Consider the following 26,804-nt stretch of genomic DNA (forward strand, 5'->3'; position numbering starts at 1 on the left):
CTGCGTGCAGCAGCAGCCAGAGCCTGGCCAAGCTTAGAGTCCCATGGTCACAGAGCCACAGAGTGGCTGCCGCCAGCTCCATCCAGCCTGGCCTTGGGCACTGCCAGGGATGGGGCACCCACAGCTCCTGGGGGCAGCCTGCACCAGGCCTCACCACCCTCATAGTAAAGAATTTCTGCCTCGGATCTAACCCAAACCCACCCTCTTCTACCTTAAAGCCGTCACCCCGTGTCCTATCCCTACACCCCCTGCCCAAGAGTCCCTCCCAGCCCTCCTGCAGCCCTTGCAGGCACTGAGGGCCGCTGTGAGGTCTCCCCACAGCAGAATTTCACAGAATTTCTAGGTTGGAAGAGACCTCAAGATCATTGAGTGCAACCTCTGATGTGACACTAACAGTCCCCACTAAACCATATCCCTAAGCTCTACATCTAAACGTCTTTTAAAGACTTCCAGGGATGGTGACTCCACCACTTCCCTGGGCAGCCTGTTCCAATGTCGAACAACCCTTTTGGTAAAGAAGTTCTTCCTAACATCCAACCTAAAACTCCCCTGGTGCAAACAGCCTTCTCCTTTAGCAGCCTCCTCATTCAGTCAGCTGGGCGCAGTGCTGCTGAGGGTGAGGCTGGGTTTGCGTCCTCGTGCAGCCTCACGCACGCTTGTGCACGCGGTGCACGGGCCCTCTGGGGAGGACACGGGCTTGAGGATTTCCCGAGGCTGCCTCTCCTCTTCCCACTCCTTAGGCTGTGCTGTGCCAGGCTCAGGGCAGATGGGGCAGCAGCTGTTGGTTACAGCCGGAGGCACAGCGCAGGGTGCAAAGTCCTGCCCCAAAACCTCGCTATCTGTGTGCCTGAGCCAGCTCTGGCCCTGCTGGGGCCGTGCAGGGCAGGCCGAGGGCCTGCGGTGATCCACCACAGAATCCAGTGGGTGTTTTTGGCTCAGCACGCGACTTCTTGTAAAGGCAGTGCTTCACCCCGGCCGTTTGAGCACTCTGTGCATTTCTGGGCTGCTGGAGGGCTGCGGCATGCACTTCTGCTTTCTCTTTCTGCCTTTGGAAGAGGTCTGGGTGCTGGCCCTCTGAGGCAGCCTTATCCAGACTCCCCTGAGGTCCCTCGTGTTGCTCCTGATGGTCCCCGGGGACCGCTGCTGGGGCCATGGGGCCATGGGCTGCCCATACCGTGTTGTCGAGGCCTGGAGGGGAAGCCGGAGCTAGTCTTGGGGCTAGGGGGGCACACCGACAGCTGTCTGACACCGGGCCCAGACGAGCTGCTCCCAGCTCTGCGCAGGCTCGCTCTTACTGGAGGCGAGCTGTGCTGGCTGCCTGTGAGCATGCAGCATGGGGTGAGAAACCCTCCCTCTGCCAGCTTCTGTCCTGCCTTGGCTGCTTTTGGCCCATTTTCCAGAGGGTCTTTTAGTCAGGGCAGCCTTTGTCTGAGTTTAGGTTCCTCCTGGAGCACAAACTTTCCTCCTGTGGGAGAGCCGAGCAGAAGGGCAGGGCTGGCGGCGCTGAGCAAGCCCTGCTTTGGCTGCTGGGACACGGCTTCAGCCCCTGCCCTGTCCCATCCCCTCTTGTGCACAGCAGTGTCTTAGTGTGAGAATTAAAGTTGTGTTTTTGCAGTAAAAAGCCTTTCCTTCTTGCCCCTGGGAGCACGGCATGCAGGGGATGTCCTGGCACCACAGGGCTGTGGGGTTCAGACACGTGTCTCTGGTTGTTCCCCCAGGACGCAGGCTGAAGATCCTGCTCGTGGGCAAAACTGGAAGTGGGAAGAGTGCGACAGGGAACACCATCCTTGGGAAGAATGCATTTGAAAATATGACAGGAGCAGCTTCAGTAACCCAAAGCTACAGTGCAGAGAGTGCCTCATTCCGTGGAAGAGAAATTGTTGTTATCGACACTCCTGGCCTTTTTCACACCCAGAGAGCCAATAAGGAAACAGCTGAACTGATTGGAAATGCTCTTCGTCACTTCTATGGAGGGGTGCATGCTATCATCCTGGTGATGCAACTGGCCCACGTCTGTAAAGAAGAGGAGGAAGTGGCTGAGTGGGTGACAAAGATTTTCCATACTGAAGCACAGAAGTACATGATCCTGTTATTCACCCGAGCAGAAGAACTTGAGAGTCCAGATGATATCCACGATTTCATGAAAAGTGAAACACACCTCAGTGGGATTGCAGAAAAATGTGGAAATAGGTACATTGCTTTCAGCAACAGAGCAACAGAGCAGACAAGGAAACAGCAGGTTGCAGACCTCATTAAAATTATTGATGAGATGGTAGAGAAGAACAAAGATGCTCCGTGTTACACGCGAGAAATGCTGGAGGAACATACACAGACAGCTTTTGGAAAGTATTGTACTATACACTAGCCAACAAGGCTTTGGTCAGACGGGCGATATTTCCTCTCTTGTGCCTTTCCTGCCGTGCTCTGAAGATCACTCTCTCCTTCCTCTCTTGATGTTTCCTCCTGTCCCGTCACTGACCTACCTTTTCCCTTGGCCCGTGCCATTGCTCTCCTGACAGGCTGCGAGAGTGCAATGGGTGTCTGGCGACGTGTAATTCTCCTCTGCTGCTCTGTTGTGCTGGCAAGCCGGAGACCTTGGCTGGGTGGCAGAGAGCTGCACTGCCCTGCTGGCAGCACCACTGTGCTGACTCTCTCCTCCCTGGTCTGAAGACACGGCAAGCTGAAAGCAACGGGAACATCAGGACTGTGAGATGTGCCCCCTCAGAGCACAGGTCAGCCTGGAGCAGTGCTTTCGAGATCAAAGCCACTTGTCCTCCCCGTGGCAGCCAGGGCTCTAGGAACTTCTCCGGGCTTTGGGAAGGTTCGTGGTGCCAGCCTTGGTCCCTCTGCAGTGGGATGCTGCTGGTGTCGCTGGCTGTGCTGCCCCTGCCTTCGCAGGGCAATGCGAGTAATTGTATGTGATCGCTGGGTCTACAGAAGATCATCTAATAAATGCTCATCTAATGCTCATCTAATAAATGCCCATAAAAGCCCATAAATGCTGAGCCTTGCTGTGTGGAGAGGCGCCCTTCAGTGCACTGTGACCCGCAGTGCTGAAACAGCCGTTTGGGAGGGTGGAGAATGGTCCAGGTGCATTCAGGATCAGGCCCAAGCTGCAGCTCCCCCCAGGCTGGTGTTTGGTGGTGGCCATGAGCTGTGCAAGGGCGTGAGGTCTCACTGCTTGCCAGGCGAGTGCAGCAGGCAGGGGAAGCTCTGTGGCCAGTCCTGAGCATGGGGCTGGGGGAGTGCTCGGGAGGGGGCTGCCTGACTCACCCCAGGTTCTTCTCCCACCCAGAAAGGCTGCGGAAAGCAGCCTAGGAGGGGGGAGGAATCCCAGAACGCCAGGCTGACCTCTTCCTCAAGCGATCACAGCGAGAGAAACTGCTTCAGAGCTAAACACAGACCGTGCATCTCTGCAATTAAATAACTCTGAGGTTGAATTGTTACTGGAGGAAATACCAGAGTTAGTGTAATAGCTGCGTTGTAGGTAGCGCTGTATGGGTATCCGTGTGTGTAAATGTACCAGTGACCTCCAGTGGCATAAGCAGTATCATTGCTATCCTAAAACCATCCCAGCGTGTCCTGAAGGCATCCAGTGCTGACTCCTGGCTGTCCCCATCCCTTGCATGACAAGAGGAATCACAGAATCCCAGAACCATCTAGACTGGAAGAGCCCTCCAGGATCACCCAGTCCATCCTCTCATCTACCACTAACCAGTCCTCCCCTAAACCGTATCACTGAGCTCTACATCTAAACGACTTTTAAACACCTCCAGGGATGGTGACCCCACCACTTCCCTGGGCAGCCCATCCCAATGCCTCACAACCCTCTCGGTAAAGAAGTTCTTCCTAATAGCCAACCTAAAGCACCCCTGGTACAACTTTAGCCCCTTCCCCCTCGTCCTGTCACCAGGCACGTGGGAGAACAGACCAACCCCATCTCGCTACAGCCTCCTTTAAGGAACCTGTAGAGAGCGATAAGGTCGCCCCTGAGCCTCCTCTTCTCCAGGCTGAGCAACTCCAGCTCCCTCAGCTGCTCCTCAAAGGGAAGGGGCAGAAGAAGTGTGTTGGAGGGGTTGGGGGCTGTGTGCCACAAACTGCTGGAGACTCTGAGGGCCCCAACACATTGCCACAGAGGTAAAGAATACTTCTGCTGACCTGGAAGAAGGCTTGAAATGCAAGCAGCCCTGTAATAATTCTGCACCGCTTGCTTAGAATGGCAAGAAAATGAGCATTTAACCTTAGGATTACAGCAAAATGCAGGCCCTGTGTGCACCTCCACCCGGGGCGTGTCTGTTGCTGTGTTAAGAGCAGCAGCAGTGCTGTGGGTAGGGGGGTTGCCACAAGAACAAGCCAAGGCTGGGCCTGCTCCCCTCCTCTGCCACACTTCTCATTTCCAGCTAATTTTTGCATTCAAACACTGGAGCACAGGCAAGGGGGCCCGGGGAAGCACGCTGGGTTAGAAGCAGAGCAGCACTGCGAGGCTAATGCTGACATGCAGACAGCGAAGTGGACAACTAACCCCAAAGTCACACCTCCAGAGCTGCACGGGATTGAAACCAAGATCTGGGCTGGTGCGTGGGTATCTGTAGGCTGCCGAGTGTCCATGCCAGGAGGCTGAATGCTCTCCTGTGCCTGCACCAGTGCCGGGCACAGGGTGCCAGCAGCCATAGCTGTGCTCCAGGCTGCCAGTGCCAACGCCGCCACCAACACCGCTGCCAATGCTGCTGCCACTTCGTGGTGGCTGCGAGGGTTCCATGGGGACACTGACTCTGCTGCAGCGCGGCTACACAGGTGAGGCCAGCATGGAAGCTGCTTGAAGACACGGGTGGGATGGCAGGGGTGGCGAAACTGTGCTGCCAGGACGGCGTCGAGGTGGCCCAGGGCATGCGTGTGCCTGGGTGCTGCAGGAGCCTCATGGGGAGGGTGCTGCTTTCTCCTGCAGCCACCCAGGGACCTGGTGTAGAGGCCATCCCTTTAAAAGATCAAAACCCAAAACCTTTTTCATGGTGATTTGCAAAGCAAGTAACTGGTAAGTGCTTCACATCCGTGAGTTGTACATTAACTTGGCAGTTTGGTTTCACTCTCGGTACATAACCAGTATGCGCGCCTTGTTTACTGATAAGCTTTTGCTCAGTCAGGTCCAACGCCTCCCGGACACCCCTTGTTCTGACTTCAGGACTTGCAATTCCTCCCTGAGGGGGAGGAAGGGGCTGCTTTCCTATCTGCACCTGGCAGACCTTGTTATTTACCATCCCAGAAATGGTCTATAAACGTATAGATATATTTATGCATGTATGTGTGAATGTATACGTATATGTCAATGTTTTGATTCCAGTTGGTCCTTAAGGACAATTGACAAAGTCAACTCTAAGACTCCTAGATGTGATGCACATTCTGATTACCTACTGAACTTTAACCCAAACTGCTCTGTTAATTTATGACTCTCAGACATGAAAAACATGCTGATTACTTAGTATCACGGAATGATCGAATATCTGAACTAGAAGGGACCCACAAGGATCATCGAGTCCAACTCCTGGGTCCCCAGAGGACCAGCCCCTGTGTGTGACAGCGGTGTCCAAACGCTCCTTGAGCTCCATCAATCTTGGGGCCATGCCCACGACACTGGGCATCCTGTAGCAGTGCCCGACCACCTCTGGGTGCAGACCCTTTCCCTAACCCCCAGCCTGACCCTCCCCTGTCCCAGCTCCATGCCGTTCCCTCGGGTCCTGTCGCTGTCCCCAGAGAGCAGAGCTCAGCACCTGCCCCTCCGCTCCCCTCGTGAGGGAGCTGCAGGCCGCCATGAGGCCTCCCCTCATCTCTTCTCCATGCCGAACAATCCAAGCAACTTCAGCCGCTCCTCATATGTCTTCCCCTCTAGACCCTTCACCACCTTTGTTGCCCTTCTTCGGACGCTCTCTAACAGTTTTTTATCTTTCTTGTACTGTGGTGCTCAGAGCTGCACTCAGTACTCGAGGTGGGGCCGCACCAGCGCAGAGCAGAGCAGGACGATCACTTCCTTTGACCTACAGTGCTGTCCTTGATGCAGCCCAGGATACGGTTGGCCCTCTTGGCCACCAAGGCACGCTGCTGGCTTGTGCTCAGTTTGCTGTCGATCCAAACCCCCAGAACCCTTTCTTCTGGCTGCTCTCCAGCGTCTCGTCCCCCAGTCTGTATAACCAGGGTTGCTCTGTTGCCCTTTCCCAGGTGCAGAATCCGACACTTGCTCTTCACACACACACAGAATTTCTAGGTTTTAAGAGTCCTCAAGATCATCGAGTCCAACCTCTGACCGAACACGAACAGTCCCCTCTAACCCGTATCCCTAAGCTCTACATCTAAACGTCTTTTAAAGACTTCCAGGGATGGTGACTCCACCACTTCCCTGGGCAGCCTGTTCCAATGTCTAACAACCCTTTCGGTAAAGAAGTTCTTCCTAAGATCCAACCTAAAACTCCTCTGGCACAACTTAAGCCCATTCCCCCTTGTCCTGTCACCAGGCACGTGGGAGAACAGACCAAAAATGTCAAACTCTTGTTAAACTTCATATTGTTGAATGGCAATGACAATGATCTAGCTGACACCAGCTAGTTCTCAGAGGACTTTGGGACGAATCCCATCAGGCCCCATTGGCTTGTATCCATCCAGGTGGAGCAGCCAGTCTGCACAGGTTGAGGGTTAACTGGGAGTTTGTCATGCTGGCTGTTGCCATCCCCCAGCTGTGGGTAGCTGGGGCCTCAGAGCCCATCATTGGTGTTCAAGACAGAGGCAGAGGTGAAAAATGTGTTCAGTGTCTCTGCTTTGTCTATGTCCCTCATTGTGAGGCAACCGTGCTCATCATCTATCAGACCAACGTTTGCTCTGCTCCTCCTTTTCCCATTAATCTACTTCAAAAAGCCTTTCTTATTGTCCCCCATGCTGCTGGGCAGCTTCAACTCTAATGCAGCCTGTGCAGAGCCGGGAGCAGCTCGTCTGGGCTCGGTGTCAGACAGCTGTCAGTGTGCCCCCCCTAGCCCCAAGACTAGCTCCAGCTTCCCCGCCAGGCCTTGACACCACGGTGTGGGCAGCCCACGGCCCCAAGGCCCCAGCAGCGGTCCCCTGGGACCATCAGGAGCAGCATGAAGGCAGAAGGAGAAAGCAGAAGCGCATTCCGCAGCCCTCCAGCAGCCCAGAAATGCACAGAGTGCTCAAATGGCCAGGCTGAAGCACTCCGTTTACAAGAAGTCATGTGTTGAGCAAAAAACACCCACTGGATTCTGTGGTGGATCACCGCAGGCCCTCGGCCTGCCCTGCACAGCCCCAGCAGGGCCAGAGCTGGCTCAGGCACACAGATAGCGAGGTTTTGGGGCAGGACTTTGCACCCTGCACTGTGCCTCAGGCTGTAACCAACGGCTGCTGCCCCATCTGCCCTGAGCCTGGCACAGCACAGCCTAAGGAGTGGGAAGAGGAGAGGCAGCCTCGGGAAATCCTCAAGCCCGTGGCCTCCCCAGAGGGCCCGTGCACCGCGTGCACAAGCATGCGTGAGGCTGCATGAGGACTCAAACCCAGCCTCACCCTCAGCAGCACTGCGCCCGGCTGACTGAATGAGGAGGCTGCTAAAGGAGAAGGATGCGTGGAGACCTCACAGCTGACTCATGGAAAGCTGACTCCACAGTCACTAAGACTGTACAGTAGGTATGTTTATTCAGCGCTGGGCAGCACGGGGGGTAGTCCCAAAAAAGTCGTGCACCCCTAACGTGGTAATTTGCCGTGGTTATATGCAGTAAAGAGTTACATATGCATGAAGTTTCCCGATACGCCTATACATATGCATAACCTGTCCCTACGTAGTATTAAAATTAGCTCCAAGAAGTCATTTCCATAAATTCCTCTTGTCTGTGCTTGCTCAGTGCCTTGTGGTGGTGGGCGTTGAGGGTCGTGGGGATGAAGTAAGATGTCTTCATCAGGGTTGAACTTTTCACCTCATCTCTTTGCGTGTGCTCTCTGAGGCCTTGGTCACAATCTGGGCCGTAAGGTTGTTTTGATCTGCTTCTTGGGGTCCGAAGGGCTCCTGTTATCTGGAGGCCTAAGCGCAGCACAGGCGCAGTACATCGCAAATATAGCACCTATTCATTCTTAATCGATCACTCTCTAATTTCTAATCCCAATGATTCAGTCCTCCCTTTTCTGGAAAATCTAGTAAATTCTTTTAGTTAATACAAAAATTCTTCTTCTCAGTCTCTATGGTATGTACCCCTCAATGCCTTGCCATGCACTTTTGTCAAGGAAGATAATATAGACATTCGTTGTAATGATTTCCAATTCCAAACAATATTACAAAGACAATATCAAACTTATACCAACTAATATCGTCGGCTGAATATGAGCCAACAGTGTGCTCAGGTGGCCAAGAAGGAGAACGGCATCCTGGCTTGCATAAGAAACAGTGTGGCCAGCAGGGCTAGGGAGGTGATCGTCCCCCTGTACTCGACTCTGGTGAGGCCGCACCTCGAGTACTGTGTTCAGTTTTGGGCCCCTCACTGCAAGAAGGACATCAAGGTGCTTAAGCGGGTCCAGAGAAGGGCGATGAAGCTGGTGAGAGGCCTGGAGAACAAGTCCTACGAGGAGCGGCTGAGGGAGCTGGGCTTGTTCAGCCTGGAGAAAAGGAGGCTCAGGGGTGACCTTATTGCTCTTTACAGGTACCTTAAAGGAGGCTGTAGCAAGGTGGGGGTTGGCCTGTTCTCCCACATGCCTGGTGACAGGACAAGGGAGAATGGGCTTAAGTTGAGCCAGAGGAGTTTTAGGTTGGATCTTAGGAAGAACTTCTTTACTGAAAGGGTTGTTAGGCATTGGAACAGGCTGCCCAGGGAAGTGGTGGAGTCACCTTCCTTGGAAGTCTTTAAAAGACGTTTAGATGTAGAGCTTAGGGATATGGTTTAGTGGGGACTGCTAGCATTAGGTCAGAGGTTGGACTCGATGATCTTGAGGTCTCTTCCAACCTAGAAATTCTGTGATTCTGTGATTCTGTAATATCTATAAACCAATAATTGGGTGACACAATGTGTTCAAAATCCCAGTTGCAGTTGGCGACCATCCAAAGAGTGTATCCCACCAGCTGTGATTTGTGTCCTGTTTTGCTCTTTGCCTTTGTATCATGATGGACAGGGATTAGAGTGTACATTGTGTTGTTAGACTTGATCAACTGGTGGGATACCACTGGTGCCAAATATAGAAAATGACACCCGATGATTCTAACAAAGTTACAAATACAAAAGTTAGAATGATTTTTGCTAGGGAGAGTTATGTTCTCCTTATCTACTTCTACAAAATCACAAGCAGTTCTTAAACACACACAGCCTTGACCGATATATACAAGCACAGTCTTTTGACTAGTATTTGGATGAATTTCAAAGTGACAGACACCTTGCTCCGTGTCAAGACATACATCCTGAGCATCAATTGTATTGCTTTCACAAATAAATCCTTGTTGTTCCCGGGTAACACATGATTCTAGATTTACAGACTGCCATCTCCCATTCTCCATCCGTGCCCATGTTCTATGCTCTGAAGGACAGAGCACTGTCTCCTCATGGTTTAATCCTAGTGCAATGATGGGGTGGATAACATAAACTGTGCCATTACGTATAGTAAGCACAAAGGCATTAGCCATGTTAACTGTTATAAATGGCTCAGGATTCAAATTAGGATTAAATAAAAAAATAGGATTTATTGAAAGAATATAAAGGAATAGAGGTAAGCAAACAGCCGTCTGTGGCTCTGCAGCGTCTCTCAGGGCTCTCTCCGTCCAGCGGTAGTCCCTCCGTAGTTTCTCTGGTCTCCCAGCGCCGCTCCAGTCTCTAGGCCTGTTCAGGTCTCAGCGAGTCCAGGTCTCGGCCTTTGCGGGCCTCATATGTTGCAGGAAGCATGTCATATCATGCTCCTGCCTTTTTCTTGTCACAGTCAAAACATTTAAGAGCAAAAATAGGATACACAAGATACACAAGATACACCCATATATTAGGCACCACCACTCAAACTTGGATAAAACAGCACTTCTTTTCAGTCTGTCAAGCACTTCGTTCGTCTCTGCCCACTCCCCTTGCGGAGAGTATGGAACAACGGATCGGAACTCTGCACTCGCTTTGCAGCAACGCTGTGTCTCACTCATACAGCACAATCGCACACGAAGGCCTCCAGCACATCTCATTCATACCACAGGAATATAATTTAGAATGATAACCAACCAAATAAGTATTGTCTCTGACTGTGTTCTTCGTGAAGTGACTTGTAACACTTTGTTTCAAACCCTTACACTTACACAAATACTTTCAACACAAAATACATACAATATGCAAATATTACAATATACAAAATTTCAACATAAAATACAACACAAAATACATACATAAAAACACATACAATTATTAACACTCCCGTTAGTATCCCTCCAGCAGCTGAAAACATACCGTTTGTCTGCAGTTTCAGGAGATCTTTGCTCCTGCGGTGAGCAGCTGAGAGTGGAGTCCCCTCTGAGCAAAATGCTCAGGGTGCACCTAGGGGCGTCCACGCTGCAGCCGATCCTGCAGCCGAGCAGAGTGTCTCCTGCCTGGCTCACCAAAATGACTCACAGAAAGCTGACTCCACAATCAGTAAGATTTTAAAGTAGGTATGTTTACTCAGTTCCATGCAGCACGGGGCAGGTAGTCCCACCAAAGTCATGCACTCCTAATGTGGCAAATTGCTTTAGTAAAGAGTTACATATACATGAACATTCCTATACATATGCATAACCTGTCCCTTTGTGAACAGTCCTCCTTATCTCAGACCCCTTGATTAAAGTCTGAACCATGAGGTTGTTTTTGATCTGGTTCTCGGGGTCCGAGAGGCTCCTGTTATCTGGAGGTATAAGTGCAGCACAGCACAGTAGCACATATTCATTCTTGATCAATTGCTCTCTAATTTCTAATTCCAATGTTTCAGCTTGCTCTTTTCCGGATCCACAGGTATTCTACTATTAATGTTCAAAGCCTGACAGACCCCGTCCTCCGTGGATCAAAATACATGGGGTCTTAAGGGTTCTTTTGGTCATTCTATCATAAAATACTGGATCATTTTCAATTTACTCTTTAATTTTCTGGGGCCCCTATTGTTCCAATTTCTAATCATTATTCATAATGGACTTTTTGGTCATATATCTGGTAATTTGCTCCCTTTCTGGTCCTTGGTCTTCGATTTTATCTGACCCATCCGGGAATTTTACTAGTGGCAATTCCCACAGCCCTTGGTTGCCCCCAGTGAGAGTGTCTTGCAGGGGGTTTAGGACCTATCACCCACCCACGTATCACTCCATTCACCAGCCCAGCCCCCCCCAACAGGAGATTAGAACCGGTGAGAAAACAAAAAGACCTTCACGCTGACGTTAGAAGTCTCAGTTACACTCTCACACACAAACACGGGCAACCGTACCTTTACCCAACCGGACGGTATCTTACGAATCAGTCGTCTTCATCCAGAGTCCAACCGGACGGTATCCACAAGCATCTTCGTCTGGGATCGAACCAGACGGTATCCAAACGACTGTCGTCTTCGTCCGGTTCGATCCCAGACACCGGAATCCAACCGAACGGTATCCAAACGACCCTGTCGTCTTCGTCCGGATCTTCGCGAGCAGAATTATGGGCACAAAAACACAGACGGCAAGGGAGCTCAAAAAAAATCAAATTCTTTGCTTACCTTTATTCAGGTTCAGGATGGCATTAGTCCCGATCTGACTCAAACAGGAGCCACCAAATGGTGGGGCGCCTCTCCTAGATTAAATCAGAATTCAGGAACTATAGCCATCCCGGACGAGCCCCAAAATTGTTATAAATGGCTCAGGATTCAAATTAGGATTAAATAAAAAAATAGGATTTATTGAAAGAATATAAAGGAATAGAGGTAAGCAAACAGCGCTGGGTGCACCGGGAGTCTCCGCTCCACCAGGACGCACACCAGTTACATCAAGCAGCTGATTTTTATGCTCCTAGACTAATACATATTCATTACTACTTCTAAAAAAAATAGATTATTATAATTAGCTTCCGGGGTGCAGTCCCTCCTACTGGAGCATGCGCAGTCTCCTCTGGGGTCTCTTCTGGGGGTCTCTAGGGGTCTTTCATGCTGAAGGCTCGTAGTCTTCCTCTCCCCCTTTGTACTTACTTGGCACCATACCAAGTTTATAGAACATCCTCTTCAAGTCTTGTCTCCCAGCCGTCCTTCAGCTTCTTTCTCCTTCCTCTCGGCCCCCCCTAACCAGATACCAAAGATCCACATAGTATCCCATAACAGTCACTAGTTGTTATCAGTTGTTCTGAAACTCCCAGACACACGAGTAATTAAAACATTCTTCCCCAGCCATTCACAGACACATCTATAGCAGTGTTAGAAATAGAAGTCCGGAATAACAAAAGCAAACAGGTTCATAAACTTAAGAAGTGATAAACTGACTAGAATGAGGGGGAGACTGGGACACAGCATCTGTGGTTCAAGAATTAAATTGCCAGTGCAGGGCCCAGAGGCAGACAGGATTCAAACAGAATTGTTCTCTATGGACACGAATTGTTAAAACATTCCTCACATTAACAATGGGGTCATAGGTAAAATTTACCAGAGTCCACCAAGATTGAAACTTCTTCTCAAAATCATTGGCATTGTCCCAAACAGTCTTTTGGACTTCAGCCGGAAAAATGCCTTCACTTCCTTCCCTAATGATCAAGGCAGCTGTTGCCTGAATCCATAACCGTGCTTGTAAACAACTAAGAGCTAAAGATGCATTATCTTGAACCATACTAAGTGCATCTATTATTAGTTTGTGGTCTCGGTTTTCAGCCTTTTCCCATCTCGGTAACGCCTTTGAAACTTGCCATTGGCTAGTTCCCAATGCCATTAAGGATGATTGTAGGGGCTGTTTTAGTTTTGTCTCACTGTTGTAGGAAGTACAGCCAAAAACAAACAGCTAATGACTACAGTCTGTGTTAATATAAAATTATACCAGCAATCTGATTTACCTGGGCAGATGCAACCTTCTTGTTGGCCACTTTTGGAAATCGGTTTTACTAAAATCCCCGTTACTTTCTCGTGGGTCGTTCCATTAATCATTCAGCACCCTATTTTAATTTTCACAGAATCACAGAATCACAGAATTTCTAGGTTGGAAGAGACCTCAAGGTCATCGAGTCCAACCTTCAACCTAACGCTAACAGCCCTCCACTAAACCATATCCCTAAGCTCTACATCTAAACGTCTTTTGAAGACTTCCAGGGATGGTGACTCCACCACTTCCCTGGGCAGCCTGTTCCAGTGAATTTTGTCCCCTACGGTTCTTTGGTGTGTCCATTCTTTCCCTATTTTTTGCCATTCTTATCATGTATATAAAAGGTCACCATTTGTTCGCCAAATAACCACAACTGCTAACTTTCCATTAATGCTCTATCTTCTGTTGTTACAGCTTCGGACCAAGGCCGCTAACCATTCTCTATTATCCTAGAGGCACCTTCTTGAATCACAACTACAATTTATAAGCCATAGAAATAAAACAATTCTGTTAACTAGACTCCTGCTGACTATGTTACTAACTACTCCTGACCATAATGTCCTCATTTTACTCGACTGAGCTTTAGTTTCAGTTCACCATTACCTGGCATTACTTTCCAGGGGGTTCTGGAGCTTTCTTCACTTGAGAATGGTGAATCCAGGCACTCCATTCCTTGATCTTAGTTGTGGTGAGGGCTGTAAGGAGCACCTGGTATAGTCCTTCCCACTGTGGCTTCAAAGTTTTCTCTACAAGAGACTTAGTTACCTCTCAGGCTTTGGCAGTCCTAGTGGGGAAAGCCTCTGGCCATCCTGAAAAGGAATCTGTCTGTTAACACCAGTAAATATTGACACCCCCCCCTTTTCTTGAAAGTTCAGAAAGGTCAATTTGCCACTGTTGCCCGGGCCCATGGCCTTTTCCAATTTGACACAGTTTTGGTTTGGGGGCAATTTTGGGTTTAGTCTGGAGACAAAGATCACATTGTTCAGTTATTTGGGTGATGGTAGCATATAAGTTCCTGGCAATATTTTTTTTGTCAATTAGATAGTTATACAAAGCATCTATTCCCCAATGTGTTTTCCGGTGTTCTTTCTTTACCAGTGACCACAGTAAATTGGAGGGAATGACTAGCTTCCCCTTCCCGTCTTTGGTAATAGCCCATCCCTCTTGGTTATATTTTCCCTTCTGACTTTCGATTAATTTTCTATCCTTTTTGTTATATACAAGCTTACCCTCGAGGAGAATTTGCCTGTCTGGAATCAGGGCTCCCTCAGTTGCCACCTCACCTTCTGCTGCTTCTTTTGCCTCTCTGTCCGCCAGATTATTTCCTTCCTCCAATTCTCAGCTCACCTTCTGGTGTGCCTTAATGTACATGATTGCTACCTTTTCAGGCAGCTGAACTGCTTCCAATAATCTCATTATTTAGTCCCTATAGATGTTTATTTTCCAGATTCTATTATGTCTTTGCAAGTGGTAACTGCATACCCAGCATGTCGTTTTCCACTGATGACGTAGCTGCTCCCATATTCCCACATCATCAAAAGGAGTGTCCTTCAGATCTGGACGGCTGGAGTAGGTAGCTTCAATGGTCTCCAGGCAGTCACGGTGTACTGGCTCCCCTTGGTTTCTGCTGATTTCAGGAACCTTTGTGGGGAAAGCCAGTGACCGCCTTCCACTTCCAGCACTGTGGACACTGTGTGAGACACTAGCACAGTTGTCTTCTGTCCCAAGGTGAACTTGCGTGCTTCCTAGATATTTAGCACCACTGCTGCAACAGCTCTGAGGCTTCCCAGCCATCCCTTAGTGGTAGCATCCAACTGCGTAGAAAAATAAGCAACTGCCGTTCGATATGGGCCCAGGTCCTGTGCTAGTGTTCCCAGGGCAATCCCTTGTTTCTCATGGGAGAAAAGGAAGAATGGTTTATTTACATCTGGGAGTCACAGAGCTAGAGCTGACATGGGGGCCTTCTTTAGTTGGTCCTAAGCTTGTGTGGCCTCCTTTGTCCATTGGAGTTCCCTGTTCCCATTTGCAATGAGCACATACAGCGGTTTTACAAGCGATCTGTAATTATAGATCCACAATCTGCACCACCCTGTCATTCCCAAAAAGGTTCGCAGTTCTTTTATTGTCTCAGGTTTTGGGGTTTAACATATCGCTTCTTTACGATCTTGCCTCAAGGTCTCCTGTCCGGCACTAACCTCATAACCCTCATAGATCAACTTAACCACCTGGGCCTTCTGCTTCGATACCCTGTACCCCTGTAGTCCCAGAAAGTTTAGGAGGCTTACTGTCCAGGCCACACATGCTTCTGTCTGGGTGGCTATTAGGAAGTCATCTACGTATTGCAACAGCCTTCCTTCTCCTGATGGGGCTTCCCAGGTCTCCAAGTCCTTTGCAAGTCCGTCTCCGAACAAGGTGGGAGAGTTCTTAAAGCCCTGAGGCAACCTTGTCCATGTGAGCTGTGTTTTGTGCCCACTCCTAGGGCCTTTCCAATCAAATGCAAAGATTTTCTGACTGGCTTCATGGAGAGGGAGGCAAAAGAAGGCATCCTTCAGGTCTAAAATGGTAAACCAAGTTAGCTCTGGTGTTAAGTATGTTAATCAATTATCGGGCTAATTCCTTCTCTATCTTCCTTTTTCAAGGGGTACTGTTGAAGTGCATTTTTCGCCTTCCCTGGTACATTAGATCGTACTCTGGAAAACATTTGACTTAGGATTTCCTCACTAATTTCCTCTTTGGTCTCAATAGCTGTCAATATCAAACTCAACGCTTCCACGTGTCTTTGATCATTTACCTCCAGAATAATCTCCCCATTTTTAAATGAAATGTTTGCTTGTAATCTTTCCAATAAGTCTCTTCCTAGGCGTGACTCCGGAGAGTTGAGCATGTATAGGAACTTGTGAATGCCCCACTGTTTCCCATACTTATATTTCAATGGTTTGCAGAAATATGCTATTCCAGATTGGCCAGTTGCCCTCTTCACTACAATGTAATCATTCCCCACTGATACTAATGCTTTATTTAAAACTGAGTACGTTGCTTGTGCATCTACCATAAGTTCCACCTCTTTTCCCTCCTTCTCCTGCTCCATTTTTATAACCATTGGATCTGCTGGTGTAGATTTCCCGGTCCACTTCTGTCGTCTTTTGCATGTGCGACCTTCGGGTCACTAACACACCCGGTGTGTGCATGCTGCCTGCTGTGTGTGCATGCAGGAAGTGGTTGAATAGCCGAGGGTAAACGCATGCACGCACCCACAAGATGGCTGCGCACCCCATGAGGCAGGGAGCAGCGTTTGGCAGCCCCATACCCCGTGCCAGGGGCAGGGCACATTTCTGCCAGCCCTGCACAGCCCAGGAGCAGGGGCCACAGGGGCAGGGGAGCGTGGCTGGGCCTCGCTGCACCGTGGTGGCAGATGGGGACAGCCCAGGCAAGGGCTGCTCCTCCTCAGCTTGGGAGGGCGTCCCAATGCCTTGGGGAAAGAGGAGCTAGCAGGGAAACTCAGATCGGTCACTGGCAACCCTTGCAGTGCTTTGGGAAACCTGCCAAGCTCGCAGAGGATGTGCACGGCCCCCGGCTGGAGCAGGAGCCTCCCCCCAGAATCGCCGTCAGTTCAGTGCCCTCGTCCGGCACCTGAACCTCCAGCCCTGAGCCAGAGCGGTGTGTGGGGTCTGTCCCAGCCCCTGACTGCGATGCAGGCTGCAGCTGCCTCGTCTCCTGCCCCTTCTTCTGTCAGGGCTCTGCCTCCAGTCCCACCAGCAGCAGGAGAAACTGCTTGAAAACTAAGCACAGATCATCGCGGGAGTTAAATAACTCTGAGGCCAGACTGTTTCTGGAGCAATTACAGGAATTACAGGAAGTAGCGTTAGAGTTGCCCGCAACTCCAGTGCTGCACAGAATCGAAACCAAGCTGGGGGCTGGTGCGGGAGGAGCCGGTGCTGCCCTTGTGGCATGAGCACAGTTCTCCAGGCTGACACCGGCCGTCTCCGCTGTCAGTTCCTGGTGGCTGTGAGCATCCTGCGGGGACAAGGCGAACGCCAGCGCAGGACGTGCAGGAAGGTACGGGCGGGAGGCCAGGGGCTGCGAGGCTCCGTGCCGGCAGGGAGGGCTCCGAGGGTGCCTGGGGACCTGGCACAGGGCAGCGGGGCAGGGAAGTGGCTCTTCCCGCTGTCCCCTCCTCTCTCTTTCCCTTCTCCCCACTCCTCGCTCCCCATACTTGGCACAGCACCAGCCCAGGAGAGCCCCTGGGCACCGTGCTCAGCCCCACACGGGGCCCCGGCTGCACGAGTGTCACTGCCCCGAGGGTTCTTGCCACCACCCGAGGGTCCCTGCCGCCTTGCTGCCTTCCCCCTTGCCTGTAATCCTGTGCAGACTGAGGCTAAGACTGAGGAAACAGAGCAGAGGCTCTGTTTCCCCGCAGCACCTCGCAGCTCCAGCTGTTATTTTGAATTTCTGTTCCTTGCTGCTGTCCGTGCACTGCTGTGACTGCACACGCGGCAGTGCGATCCACAGATGCCAGTTTCGCTGCTCTTGCTCTGATGTCCAGGCATGCAGGGGGGACCCAGTCTGTCCCGGTGCCACTGCAGCCAGACCCAGCTGCAGTGCCCCCGAGCCCTTCCCACAGCGGGGGCACACAGAGCCCCGCAGCCTCCAGTGGCCAGCAGTGAGGTTTCGAAACCATCCCCGCTTTTAATGAAAATCCCTTCTGCTGTCAGTGATGCTCCCAGCATCTGGGATCCTGCTGACGGAGCCCTGGGTGTCTGCTTTTGTCTCCGCAGCGTGACCGTGGCCGTCCGTCGTGAGTACATGCAGCCCGGGGTCGGTGGGGGCTTGGAGATGAGGCTGATCCTGGCCGGGAAGGCTGGTGGGGGGAAAAGCGCCACGGGGAACACCCTCCTCGGGGAATGCGTCTTTGAGTCCAAGCTGTCCAACCAGCCAGTGACCATGAGCTGTGAGAGTGCACAGGGGCACTGGGACGGCGAGGACTTCACGGTGGTTGACACGGCCGACATTTTCAACCCCGAAGGTGCCAGCAGTGAGGTGCACCAAGAAATTATCCAGTGCATCAGGCTGTCCTCCCCGGGCCCCCACGTGCTGCTGCTGGTGACCCAGCTGGGCCGATTCACCCAGGAGGATGAGGAGGCTGCAGAGAGACTGCAGGACATCTTTGGAGCTGATGTTCTGGGGCACACGATTGTCATATTTACCCGTGCGGAAGAGCTGGGGGAGAGATCTCTGCATGACTATGTGTCCTGTACTGACAACAAAGCTCTCCACAAGCTGATCGAGAGATGCAGGAACAGGTACTGTGGCTTCAACAACCGGGCAACTGGAGCCGAACGGGACCACCAGGTCATGGAGCTGATGGGGATGGTCCGCTGCATGGTGCGGGTGAATGGGGACAGGTACTACAGCAATGAGATGTACCTGGAGCCCAATTTAACAGAAGAGAAGGTGGCGTATCACATGGCGAGGTACAGAGCTGGCAGGATAAAGAGGGCGAGATTCAGCTGGAGGCCATCCCGGAGAGTTGTCCTGGCTTGTGCGCTGATTGTCCTCATCATTATTGTGATTACCCTGGGTATCCTTATCGCACGGCTGTGATGAATCCCAGCACCACAGATCCACTGAACGCCTGGGGCTGGAGGCAACTCTGCACCCCGCATGTTCTGTCCCTGCCCAGGCAGGGTCCCCAGCACCAGCTACCCAGGGCCGTGTCCACTGGGTGTTGGACATCTCCGGGGATGGAGACCCCAGCACCGCTCTGGACAGCCTCAGACACCTGCACAGCAAAAAAAGACTTTCCTGATGCCTCCGCGGGTGTCCTTGTGCCTCCAGCAGTGCCCATACTCTTGTGTCCTGGCTCTGGGCACACCACCAGGTGTTCACACACACAGATGGGACCCCCAAGTCCCAGTGTAATGGAACCAACTCTCCCTTAGAAATGAAAAGGAATTGTCTATTTTTATTGAGCTTCCCTTTAATCAGTTATCATATATGTAGTATAGGACAAGAAATATGTTTAACTTTTAACCTAGGCTCCCTTTGATCAGGGACAGAATGCTCCTTCTGGGAGAAACCAAGGAAAGTTGCTGATAGCAAGTAGCCTGAGGTTGTGCTTCGGTGACATGTGGCCATGGATGGATAAAAGGGGTTAGGGTGCTTCATCGGGGAACACCACCAAGGACTCCCACAGAAAGGAAGGCATGCGCAGAAGTTCCTGAAAAGCAGCCATTAAGAATGATGCTACATGAGCACAAAACTCAGGTAGCTAAGAATGAATTTGTATTAGATCGCTGAATAGTCATGAATTTCATGTCTCCATGGAGCCAGGAAGTTGACATCGGCTGTGCTTGATCTGTGGAAACTGCACCGAGCTCTGAGGCCTGAATAAAAGCAATATCTCTCCTGAGTGCGTGCGAATTGGCTTATTGCACACGGGGTGAAGGATCATAGAGTCATAGAATGGTTAGGGTTGGGAGGGACCTTAAAGATTATCTAACTCCAACCCCCCTGAAACAGGCAAGGCTGCCTCCCCCCAGATGAGGTTGGCCAAGCCCCATCCAGCCTGGCCTTGAACACCTCCAGGGATGGGGCATCCACAGCTTCTCTGGGCAGCCTGTGCCATTGCCTCACTACACCGACAGTGAAGCATTTCCTCCTAATGTGTAGCCTGAAACTATTTTCTTTTAGTTTAAGACCATTCCCCCTTTTCCAGCATAATCCACACAAATAATTTTTTTCTCCATCCTCTTTATTAAACCCCTTTAAGCTCTGAAAGGTTCCAATGAGGTGTTCCCAGAGCCTTCTCTTCCACAGGCTGAACATCCCCATCTCTCTCAGCCTTTCTTCATAGGAGAAAGGATCTACTTTTTTGGTCAGCACCAGCATCTCATTGTCCTTGCTGATCAATTGAACGGGTGCCCATGTCTTCCTGCACATGGAGTGCTCTGAGGCACGGATGTGGGCCCCTGGCAGCCAGCAGGAACGCACAGCTCTGCCCTTGGCCTCACACTTGGTCCTTGTGCATCCATGTGTGTGGCAGGAGAGGAGGATGGCAGAGCCCCCCTTGAGGTGCCAAGCCAAGCCGTGCCATGCCAGCTGCAGGAGCTGAGCAGATCTCTGGGCCTAGTTGTGCCTGCCCTAGTTGTGCCTGCCCCGGCTCCCTTCCCCACAGCCAATGTCCTGAGTTGCCTGGGTGCCACAGGGCAGGGGACACTTGGCTTTCCTCCCCGGCCTGCAGCTCAGTGGGAGCAGCACAGCAGAGGGCAGAGCCATTCCGGCTCTCGGCCTACCCATGCTCTGCACTGGGCACGAGGCCTGAGGCTACTGCTGGCACATGCCCGGAGCTGGACAGGTCCCGAAGTGCAGTGCCATGAGGGCAGGACATCCAGCGGCATCGCTCTGCCAGAGCCCAGGGCCATGCTCTGTGGATGTGGGGCTGCTCCTGAGCTCTCGCTCAAAGGGCAGCTCCCTGGTCTCACATCTGTGCAGGGTGGGTGCCAAAGCCCTGGTACAGGCTGCCATGGTATTGATTTCAGACAACTTCACTGTAGCTGCAATGTAGGCTGTTATAAGTTTCCCCCTTAATTAATTTTCAGAGAGCATTGCATTAATAATAGAAAAGAATTTACTGAGTAAGCAACAGCAAGCAAAACAGCGCTGGGCGGCCGGGGAGTCTCGGCTCCACCAACGGCGCGCACCTTACCCCCGCCAGGGTCCCTTTTTATATCTTGGTAATTCTGGGATTACGCAGCACATCCTGGTATATTCTGCGACTGCGTGCACTGTTGCTAGGGGGTCATCTCTGTCCCTCTGGTGGTCGTGAAGATGAAGGCCATAGTCTTCCTCCGCGTTGTGGTTCAACTTCTTTTTTTTATTTGGTCATGTTGGCCCAGCGTGAGACAGGAAGGCAGGATGTTGATACACTAGTTTAGCAACTTATCAGGAGATGGTTACATGAGCTTTGCAGCAGGGTCTTTGAACAAAAGAGGCAACTGAGATGCAGAAGGAGAGAAGGGGAGGGGGTTCTCACGTTACATTAAGCAAAAGAATTTTCATAGTTTCTAGCCAAGTATTATACATCTTACTTCAGCAGGGAGCTTTTGCAACTCCTGCTCCTCAAACGGAACTCCTTGTTTTATAATACAAAAGACAATGAACAAACATTTATTGTGTATTACATAGGCTAGTATTAAGATGGTAAATAACAAAGTCTGCCAGGTGCAGATAGGAAAGCAACCCCTTCCTCCCCCTCAGGGAGGAACTGCAAGTCCTGAAGTCAGAACAAGGGGTGTCCGGGAGGCGTTGGACCTGGCTGAGCAAAAGCTTATCAGTAAACAATGCACACATACTGGTTATGTACTGAGCATGAAACCAAACTGCCAAGTTAATGTACAACTCACGGATGTGAAGCATGTACCAGTTACTCACTTTGTAATTACAAATCATCATGAAAAAGATTTCAGGTTTTGATCTTTTAAAGGGATGGCCCCTGCCAAGTTGTGTTTGAACATCACCCCAATCCCAGTCTAATTAGAGGAACTCCCCTTAAAAGGGTGCGGGAAGCAGGAACAGCAGCAGGAACCGCAGCTGCAGGTCTAACTTGTGAATAGTGACATAAACATTGAATCAGTGAAATAAACAGTGTGAATAGACAAAAGGATCAAGAGCAATGTGTGCAACCTAGAAAGACCATTTAATTTATTATCAGTTTAGCAGCACAGAATGGAGTAAATGATTCTGACTATGGAAAGCTTTAGTTGAGAAAGAAATAGACCTGAGAAAGAAATAGCATGTGGCTACGCTTATTGACGGGGCGAAAAGAGGCTGGAGAGCAGCCCCACAGAAAGGGACCTGGGGGTTCTGGTGCACTGCAAGTTGAACGTGAGTTAAGAGTGTGCCCTGGCAGCCAGGAGGGCCAACTGCACCCTGGGGTGCATCAAGCATGGCGTTGTTCACCAGTTGAGGGAAGTGTGTGCAGTTCTTCTAGAATACTAGAAGGCAAGGGTACTTGTGAAAGCTGGGCAACATTAAAAGAGCACTTCTTCCAGGCTCAGGATCGGTGCATCCCTAAGAGTAGGAAACTGGGGGAGAGGGGCAGGAAACCTACGTGGATGAGCAAGGAGCTCATTGACAAGATCCAAAGGAAGAGGAAGGTCTATGAAATGTGGAAAAAGGGCCTGTCCTCTTGGGAGGAGTATAGAAGTGTTGTCAGGGCCTACAGAGATGCGACAAGGAAGGCCAAAGCCCACCTAGAGATGAAGCTTGCAAAAGAGATAAAGGATACGAAGAAGTTGTTTGTTTGTTTGTTTGTTTGTTTGTTTAAAGTATGTAAACAGTAAAAGGAAGACTAGATCCTGGAGAACAGGAGAGGTGCCTGAACACTGGAAGACAACCAACGTCACTCCGGTCTTCAAGAGGGGCACGAAGGAGGGTCCGTGAATCACAGAATCACAGAACTGTAGGGGTTGGAAGGGACCTCGAAAGATCATCAGGTCCAACCCTCCTGCCAAAGCAGGTTCCTCAGAGCAGGCTGCCCAGGTGGGCGTCCAAACGGGCCTTGAATGTCTTCAGAGAAGGAAACTCCACAACCTCCCTGGGCAGCCTGTTCCAATGCTCCGTCACCCTTACCATGAAGAAGTTCTTTCACATGTCAGTACGGAATGTCCTGTGCTGTAACTTGCAGCCATAGCCCCTTGTCCTATCCACACAAACCACTGAGAAGAGGTTGGCTACATCCTTCTGTCCCCCACCCCTCAGATACTTATATACATTGAGGAGATCCACTCTCAGTCTTCTCTTCTCCAGGCTGAACAGCCCCAGGTATCTCAGCCTCTCCTCACAGGGAAGATGCTCCAGGCCCCGTATCATCTTTGTGGCCCTCCGCTGGACTCTTCCCAGGAGATCCCTGTCTTTCTTCTACCGGGGAGCCCAGAACTGGACACAGTACTCCAGGTGAGGCCTGACCAGGGCAGAGGAGAGGGGGAGGATCACCTCCCTTGACCTGCTGGCCACACTCCTTTTAATGCACGCTAGGATCCCATCAGCTCTCTTGGCCACCAGGGCAGAGTGCTGGCTCAGTCAACCTGTCGTCCACCAGGACCCCCAGGTCCTTCTCCTCAGAGCTCCTCTCCAGCAGGTCATCCCCCAGCCTGTACTGATACTTCGGGTTGTTTCTTCCCAGGTGCAGGACTCTACACTTGCTCTTCTTAAATCTCATTTGGTTTCTAAACTACTGGTGAAACTACAGGCCAGTCAGTCTCACCTCTGTCCCTGGAAAGGTGTTGGAGCAGCTTGTTCTGGATGCCATCTCCAAGCAATTGGAAGAGAAGAAGTAGAGGAGTGGTCAGCATGAATTCATCAAGGGGAAGTCATGCTCGACCAATCTCGTTGCCTTCTATGATGGCATCACCAGCTGGGTAGATGGGGGGAGAGCAGTGGATGTCATCTACCTTGACTTTAGCAAGGCTTTCGATACTGTCTCCCATGACATCCTGATAGCAAAGCTGAGAAAGTTTGGGATAGAGGAGTGGACAGTAAGGTGGGTTGAGAACTGGCTGACCGGCCGAGCTCAGAGGGTGGTGATCGGAGGAGCAGAGTCCGGCTGGAGGCCTGTGGCTCCCCAGTAGAAGAAAGACAGGGATCTCCTGGGAAGAGTCCAGCGGAGGGCCACAAAAACGGCCCTTGCTGTGGGATTGCATGGAATTCCCACCCTTGCACCCCTCTGTGCCTGCAGGAGGGGACCCTGCTCTGCCAGCGCTCAAGAAGCATTTCCAAGTGCTCCTCTTCCTCATCGTAGCACACGAGCCTCAACGCTGGTTGAACTGGGAGCAGGAGGAAGGCAGAGACATTCAGCCTGGTGAGGACGGGGTGGGCAGGGATGGCGAGAAAGGGCTTTGTAATCAGCAAAACCGTCCTGAAGAGGGGCTGCCCAAAGCCTGTGCAGGCGCGCAGAGGTGTGGTGTGTGCACAGCTCCAGCCCTTTTCAGGAAATCAGCCAGGGCAGAGGTAGTTGGGAGCCGAACGCAGGTTACCTTTGCTTCCCCTTTCTCTGAGATTCACTCTCTGCACTGCCCGGAGCTCAGCACATTTACGGGAAAAGCCTGTCTGGGGGACCTGCAGCCCCGGGCTCGCAGCCCCAGTGTGTTTGCAGGCGGGGCAGGCGCTCCGTGGCTCAGAGGCATCCACAGAGTGAGCAGCAAACCCGCTGCTCGCACAGCCACCTGCGGAAGGGCCCTGTGTCCTTCAGCCCGTGTCCTTCCCCTCCTCTCTGCAGCCTGCACACTCCAGAGCTCTGCCACACTGGCCTTTCCTGTAAATGCACTGAGCTCCCACCGCCCTATTCCAGGGAGAGGGACTAAAAGCACCGTGCTGAGCAAATTCCAGGGTGCTGCTGCTGCCCCAAGCACGAGCGGCGTGGAGCAGCCCCACGCCCCGAGACTGGATGGAGTTGCCAAGCCACTGCCCATCATAGTTGAGAAGTCGTGGCCGTCTGGTGACCTTCCCACTAAGTGGAAGAGGGGAAAGAAAACCCGCATTTTTAAAGAGGAAAAAGGAAGACCTGGTTAACCACAGGCCAGTCAGTCTCACCTCTATGCCTGCCAAGATCATGGAGCAGATCTGGCATATCATGCCTGACAAATCTGGTGGCCTCCCATGACAGGGTTGCAGCACTGATGACTGGGGAAGAGCAACTGACATCATCTGCCTGGACTTGTGCAAAGCATTTGACACTGTGCCCCCACACTGGAGGGAAGGGATGCCGTCCCGAGGGATCTGGACAGGCTTGAGAAGTGGGCCTGTACGGGCCTCATGAGGTTCAACGAGGCCAAGTGCAAGGTCCTTAATCTGGGCTGAGGAAATTCCAAGCACAAATACAAATAAAAAAGAAAATAGCTTTAGGCTAGACATTAGGAGGAAACGCTTCATTGTCAGTGTAGTGAGGCACTGGCACAGGCTGCCCAGAGAAGCTGTGGATGCCCCATCCCTGGAGGTGTTCAAGGCCAGGCTGGATGGGCCTTGGCCAACCTCATCTGGGGGGAGGTTTCCTTGTCTGTTTCAGGGGGGTTGGAGTTGGATGATCTTTAAGGTCCTTCCCAACCCCAACCATTCTATGACTCTATGATCCTTCACCCCGTGTGCAATAAGCCAATTCGCACGCACTCAGGAGAGATATTGCTTTTATTCAGGCCTCAGAGCTCGGTGCAGTTTCCACAGATCAAGCACAGCTGATGTTGACTTCCTGGCTCCATGGAGACATTAAATTCATGACTATTCAGCAATCTAATACAAATTCATTCTAATCTACCTGAGTTTTGTGCTCATGTGGCATCATTCTTACTGGCTCCTTTTCAGGCCCTCCTGCGCATGCCTTCCTTTCTGTTGGGGTCCTTGGTGGTGTTCCCCGATGAAGTACCCTAACCCCTTTTATCTATTGATGGTGTGATAATAATCTCAATAATTTTCTTAGATGGGACCTTCCATGAAGCTGTTTTAATCGCGATTGCAATGGTGGGCATTCTTGTGAGGAAAATCTCAAATAATTTTCTTCAGACAGGATGTTCTGTGAAGCTATTTTATTCACGATTGCAGTGGCAGGCGTCCTGCCAATTAGGAGGACATTATAGTAAACACATCATAACCTTTTATTCCCTATTACCCGACACGTCATTGCCTCCCCTGTTTCCTCATTGGCTGAGTACTACAGGTTCACAAGCTACTTGACACTCCTTTATACCATACGTGTACAATTCTTCTTTCTTTCAACCCTTCAATTTCTCCCTTTTCCTTTTTTTTTTTTTCTTTTGTTTTAAGAACCTGTGATCTTTATTTTACTATTCCCACACTGCTCATCCTGTTTTTCTCAAGCTTCCACCTTATTTTGAAACAGAGATGCTTTCTACTGTTCACTTACCTTCATGTACTTAGCATTTCTCCTTATTAATTCTCTACTGCAAAAACACAACTTTGTTTTTCATATCTTGCAAACGGGAGCGCACAGCACAAGTTTACCATAGCCCTATGTCCCCTATTTCCCGACACTTGATACACTACAGATTCACAACCTACTTGAAGCATTTCTATACCATATAGGTACAATTTTATTTGACCAGCCATTGATTTCTCCTTTTCTTTCTTTTTTTTTTTTTTTTTTTTTTTAACTTCTCTTGTGATTAGAGGGCCTGTGATTCTTGTTTTTACTTATTTCATACTACTCATCCCATTTTTCATAGCTATGTTTCTTATGTTGGGACAGTGGGACCTTCCCCTTATCTGCTTAAATAGTGCTATGCTATTGTCATGGCTGCACAATCACATTTCAATATGCAAGGTTAGTGGATATTCCACTGCAAAAACAAATTTCTATTGCAAAAATACAACATTGTTTCTCAAAATGGTCACGTCACCTAAGCACTACCTCAGGCTACTTGCTATTGGCAACTTTCCTTGGTTTCTCCCAGAAGGAGCATTCAGTCCCTGATCAAAGGGAGCCTAGGTTAAAAGAAAAACATATTTTTTGTCCTCTACTACATATATGACAATTGATTAAAGGGAAGCTCAATAAAAATAGACAATTCCCAGACAATTCCCCAGAGCGGTGCTGGGGTCTCCATCCCCGGAGATGTCCAACACCCAGTGGACACGATCCTGGGCAGCCGGCGCTGGGGACCCTGCCTGGGCAGGAACAGAACACGCAGGGTGCAGAGGTGCCTCCAGCCCCAGGCGTTCAGTGGCTCTGTGGTGCTGGGAT

The 26,804-nt window shown here is 50.7% G+C and overlaps 1 protein-coding gene across 1 annotated transcript; it reads left to right on the forward strand.

Annotated features, from left to right (window-relative positions):
• Positions 1-1,326: 1,326 nt before the first annotated feature.
• LOC116486733 lies at positions 1,327-18,655 on the forward strand. The gene is given in 6 exon segments (XM_032183181.1): positions 1,327-1,338; positions 1,678-1,713; positions 1,715-2,364; positions 11,482-11,678; positions 14,692-14,782; positions 17,830-18,655. Coding segments are annotated over 6 exon segments (1,812 nt in total).
• Positions 18,656-26,804: the final 8,149 nt, after the last annotated feature.

The sequence above is a fragment of the Aythya fuligula genome, chromosome 2 (genome assembly GCF_009819795.1).
Source record: "Aythya fuligula isolate bAytFul2 chromosome 2, bAytFul2.pri, whole genome shotgun sequence".
NCBI classification, from domain to species: domain Eukaryota; kingdom Metazoa; phylum Chordata; class Aves; order Anseriformes; family Anatidae; genus Aythya; species Aythya fuligula.